At 32.7% G+C, this 5,571-nt stretch overlaps 1 protein-coding gene across 2 annotated transcripts; it reads left to right on the top strand.

Moving 5' to 3' along the window:
* The first annotated feature begins 413 nt into the window (after positions 1–413).
* LOC101266230 (acyl carrier protein 1, chloroplastic) lies at positions 414–4,496 on the top strand. 2 transcript variants are annotated; one of them, XM_010323969.4, is made up of 4 exons: positions 414–659; positions 2,125–2,235; positions 3,321–3,443; positions 4,162–4,496. In XM_010323969.4, exons 1-4 carry the CDS (start codon positions 609–611, stop codon positions 4,285–4,287), a joined length of 411 nt encoding a protein of 136 aa, XP_010322271.1. In that variant the 5' UTR covers positions 414–608; the 3' UTR covers positions 4,288–4,496. The 2 variants fall into 2 exon arrangements, with proteins under 2 accessions (XP_010322271.1, XP_004241066.1); XM_004241018.5 differs by having other exon boundaries at positions 433–668.
* The last annotated feature ends 1,075 nt before the right edge of the window (positions 4,497–5,571 follow it).

Raw genomic sequence — 5,571 nt, 5'->3', positions numbered from 1 at the left:
TCTGTTCACACTATCTTTCGTTGTTAATAAATTGAGAATTTTTCTCTCATTTTAAAGCAATGAAAATTATGAATCTCTTCTTTTAAATCTTTTTTTCCTACACAATTAAATATTTGTGTATTTTTCTCTTATTGAGTGACTCATTGACACTATTATTTATATTACAGATCTTGATATGTATTTTTATAGTCATTAATTTATGCTTATATTATTAATAATAAATGATAAGATGTAACATTTTCCTTTAACATTATTAATATATTGTTTTAATTTTAATGACCTTCTATAATTTTCATGATATTAAATTTCGGGCTAAGTACTTGTAATTAAAGATTAAATTATAGTTAAAAATCCTCAAAATATATAAAATTGAAAGAATATAATTTTTAAAAGTAAATAATACCATAGGGTTAGTTGTCCAAACATTATTGTTCGATACAATTTATGCATCAATAATCCAACTAAATAAAACCTATAAGAAGGAGATCACTAAAAATAATCCTCTCCTTTCTCACTATTTAGGCACACTCATCGTGCTCTCCGCCACTTCTCAATTTGCATTATTTCAGATCTATTCCTCTTTTTCTTCGTTTCCTCTGCATCCATCAATGGCTTCCATTACAGGCTCATCAGCTACCGCCATGTCCTGCTCCTTCAAGGTAAATCAGGTTGTACCTTTCGATCAGCTTCTCCGATCCTTCAATCTTTTGATGTTATGATTTTATCGATTTCGTTTTCGAAACTCTTTGTTTTGTGTATCTGACATACAGTTTCTGGAGTATTGTTTATTGGAATTTGATTGCCTTTGAATGATTTTTGTGAATAAGACAGGTTGATTTTACACGAGTTTTAAAAAATTGTATAATGAGATGTGAAATCATGAAAATAAGATGTGTTGCTTACTGCTAGGGCGTTCACGGTTCAAGCTAACCGCAAACAAAACCAAACTTATTTAAGAAATAGACATTTTGTTTGGTTTTTGGATTTAAAAATCAATAATATTTGGTTTGGTTTGTTTGTTTTAATAAAAACCCATCAATAAATAAATAACCAAACTGATGAAGATTTTATAATTATTTGAACATTTTATGTTAGTATTTCATAAATTATTACAAATATTTTATAGTACCTTTTACTCATTAATTTGATCCATCATTAGCTTAGGATCTAAGTTGGGTTGAAGTGTGTGACCATCTCAAGCTTTTAAGCTTTTAGAGAGAATATACTTCTATCGGTTAAGGATATTCTCAACACAACCTTTCACGTGCAGCCTGATTTGTTTTCATGGGCCAAGCACGTGAAATTTTCTTTTAATTTTGGTTGCGGTGGGATTCGATCTCCGGACCTTTGCCTGTTCAGATACCATGTTGAAGTTTTGTGACCCATCTAATAGCTTAAGCTCTCATAGAGAGCACCCTTTTATTTGTTAATGATATTCTCAATAGGATATTATTTTTGTATATTGTCTCTACAGTTATGCAATTTAAATATGCCTAACTTTTTGGATAATGTTGAAAAATAGTACTTTGGATGTATTCTTTTTTGTGATAGTAGAGAGAAACTTATTGATTCATAATATTCATTTGAAACAGTTGTCTTGTGTCTCAATTATTTTACTATTATCAGTTTATCATGAGCTAGTTGTAAATTGAAATGTCGAACCAAACCAATGTTTTCTACATTTGGTTTGGTTTTAGAAATTTAAGAACAGATTAAATTGGTTTAATTTTGGATTTAATCAAAAACCGATCCATGAACACCCCTACATACTGCAACACGTAAAGACTAGTTGACGGTGTAAATATTATTGTATCTATAATTAAGCTCTACAATAGATTTTCTCTGTCAATTTGTTTGTTTCCTTGAAGTTACTTATCCTATTGTTTCTCTCGGGATTCCTAATTCTGTGGCTGATGAAAGGATGAGGAATCAAAATTCTCATGTAATTTTATTTTGAGGAAGTAATCAATGAAACACAAAAATTGTATAATTCTTTGCCATATATTAAATCCGTCATTCCAGGTAAATACTTGAGCTTCTACAAGAGTAGAGAACCAGTTTCCAACTCTCCCCCTAATCTGTGTGAGGGAAATAATTATACATTTTCTTCTCTTGTTTATGCAGGCACCTAACCGTGTATCGAATTTGAAAACATCTTCTCTTTCATTCAAGGGGATTAGCTACTCTTCCATCAGTGTGAATCCAGCCACTCGTCGCCTCAGTATTACTTGTGCGGTATTGTCTTGTAACCCAGCATTCTTTTTTATTGTGCAAATGTGTGTTCTAGTTGACCTCAAACCATAATTGTTGTGATCATTGCAATACGGCCTGTTTTGCAATGAGCAAAACTGATACTGTGTTTTATTTTTATCACCAACAATTAGTGGTTAAATTTGTGAATTAGATACTAAGTTATCTTAAATTGTTTTGTGGAGATCACTAACTAATCAGTAATAGCAATTATAAATATATAGAATGAGTAAATTAAAATAAAAAGGATACCACCCGACTTAGTATCTTATCATGGTAGGTTTCCTTATTCCGGGTAGTATCTTAGCTTGACTTTGTTTTGATCGTATATTTCTTAGTCTTCTACTGATAAATACACAAAAAGAGGAATTCGTTATAGGGAAAAAAGGTAATAATTAAAGAGATAGTTTGTTGTGACAAACCATATTTCATTCTGTAAATTCTCTTTTAAAATTATTTTTACTTCTAAAATAATGAAGGAAAAGGAACTTTCTTTCTAAAACATTAGCAAACTGACCAGGATCCTAACCTCATCAATACTGTGCAGCCATCCTCCATTTGTTCATTTTTGCTATCGCCCACTTTTCCCTTGCTACTCTACTAAATTTTTTACAGAAACCTAATAAAAGATATAAAAGGAACAAATGTAAAATTGAGAGACGAATGTTGCTTGCTCCTGAAAGGGGGTGTCCTTCTAGCTATTAAGGGAAGAATGGTTTTGTTAAACAAAAACTTATGAGGAATTCTTGTGATATTTCAGATCTCAGGTTGCATTTAGTGTAATTGAATTATCTATTGCCCAAGAAAAAGCAGGAGATTCTGCTTAGCTGATCTACAGCATTTGTGCACATTTTATGTTCACCGTCTCTTACATCAAACTATTTTCATCAGTACTGACACTATATTTATTGGGACTGTTGTGTGATTAACCTCTTTATCCTTGGATTATCTTTTTATTTTTTCTCACTTTCCTGTTCTACATGTGACATGGAATTTTATGGTCTGTAATTCAAATGTTTTTCTTTTTCATGTGCAAGTCATTAAAAATAATGAGAGTTGTATCTCTGCAGGCTAAGCCAGAGACTGTCAACAAAGTGTGTGACATTGTGAAGAAACAACTGGCTCTTTCTGCTGATACTGATGTCTGTGGAGATTCAAAGTTTGCTGCGCTTGGTGCTGATTCTCTTGATACGGTATGTAGTTTGGCACCAAGGCAATTTGTTGCAATGCATAGTAGTCCTTTCTGCAAAAATGGTTAGAACAATTAACTAATTTCAGTTTGGGCCTCAGCCAAATTAGTTACAAGGCTTAGTTAATGTCATTATGTCTAATATAGCATTTTGTCTCCCTGTATATGATCTTGAGGAATTTAAATTGATTACAAGGGATAAAAAGTAGTGAACTGTGGCAAGTTGCTAGATCTATAGGTTTGTCCTTCCTCCACATGATATAGTTTCATACACTTCTGTGATTAAAAACAAGTATGACGATATTTAAACACTGTATCTGGAGTTCTCGGACAAAAGGAGTATCCTTAATTACCAATTCAAAAAAAAAAGGAGCATCCTTGATATCCCTAGTGATGTGTTGACCTTTATGCTAGCATATTGGCACGGCTATTATAATTGTTATAAGCCATTTTGAATGTACCATCTAGTGAGTTCTCCCCCAAGAAAATAATACTAATAACGGCAGAAATGTTCTCTTGTTGCTCTTCCTGTAACTATGCCTCAATGGCCCTTCCCTTGGGGCATGACACTCAATTATATATGTGAACACATTTATTTATGACTGCAGAGGTTAACTGACATAGTTTTCATGTTATTATGCAATGTATACTCTGTAAATTTTGTCAATACAAGTTCACTGCCTTTGGCTATATCATTTATGTTGAATCTATTTTGCGTTCAGGTGGAGATTGTCATGGGACTTGAGGAAGAATTTGGCATCTCGGTGGAAGAAGACAGTGCTCAGAGTATTGCAACCGTTCAAGATGCTGCAGACCTGATTGAGGATCTCATTTCAAAGAAAGCTTGAGACTGAACTGAACTTTATTTAGAACCTCAGCTAGTTTGCTTATTAGGATTATCTCGTTTGGTTGTGTTTTACAGTTGAAGATGATGCAGTTTGCAATATTAAACTTTTGTCTAATTAAAGAACTCTGTTTCATCAGAGAGGAAGCCTCGTGAGCTGTCTTGTTTTCGCCGAATCCTGCAATGAAATCTAAAGATATATCTATTCCTTTATGCTACTGAGGTTTGGTGCATGAAATCCACACCATGTTGATGTAAATATCTCAAAAGATCCGCGTTGAAAAATAAAAATAAAAATCTCAGACCAATGAAGAGCGTTGTTCACATATAAAGTTTTGATCTTTTCCTAGGCTAAAACTAAGCACAGTGATGTTGAGGAAGGCTAAAACATTTGGTACGATTTCCTAGTAATTTTTTTTTTTGAATATTACGTTGACAAACAAGAATACTACACTAAAGTGGAGAATTGTTTTCAGCTAATAATTTATATTCTGTTTTATGTTGTACAGGAAGATTGAAGCAGCCAGAAAAATAGCCCAGACTATCTCACACTCTGCAAACAAGGTGTATATATATAGCTAAACTGATTGCCATTTCAACTTTCAACATTTTGTTTTCCTACGAGCCAACCACATCTTTACATAGTGACGACTTGATGGATGTTTTTCCTAGTTATTTCAACGACCCTTTCTTACCAATAAGCCGATCATATTTATTTGATGATCTAGTACAAATATAGAATCTGCAGAAAAGTCATTGGGTTACATTAGCCCAAACCTAGCTCCTTCTCTGGCCATTAAATATTACTTCCATAGGGTGGGAGGGAAGGGAGGACTTGCTACTGACTCCAATCCTAGGTAGGGCTCAACTTTGAGACCACGAGGATGGGGGGTGGGGGTATTGTTTTGCCCCCTTCCCCTCGAACTCTTCAGCGTAAATTCAACTTAATAATCAAACTACTAAACAAATATCAAAAACTAGATTGAAAAATGTTAAGAGAAAGAAACTTACAAGGATCATATGTTGCAATTGTTTTCGATCTGTGTTATCAAAATCAGAAATTACTGATTCTATTCAACTTGAAATGACTTATAATTATGTTATGGAAATAATGTTTTTTTTAATTGATTAAACATGAAAAAATTGAAAAAGAAATTTCATCTTCATACCAAACATATCCAAGAGAAAAATACAAAAATATTATCCGGAAAGAATATAACTTATAACAACTAATAGTATATCTGACAAAAACTTGTGAAGAATAAAAACACAAGGAAGCACAAAAATA

The sequence above is a fragment of the Solanum lycopersicum genome, chromosome 6 (genome assembly GCF_036512215.1).
Source record: "Solanum lycopersicum chromosome 6, SLM_r2.1".
NCBI lineage: Eukaryota > Viridiplantae > Streptophyta > Magnoliopsida > Solanales > Solanaceae > Solanum > Solanum lycopersicum.
Note: the sequence above shows the minus strand (reverse complement) of the source record. Positions and strands in the feature narration are given on the sequence as shown.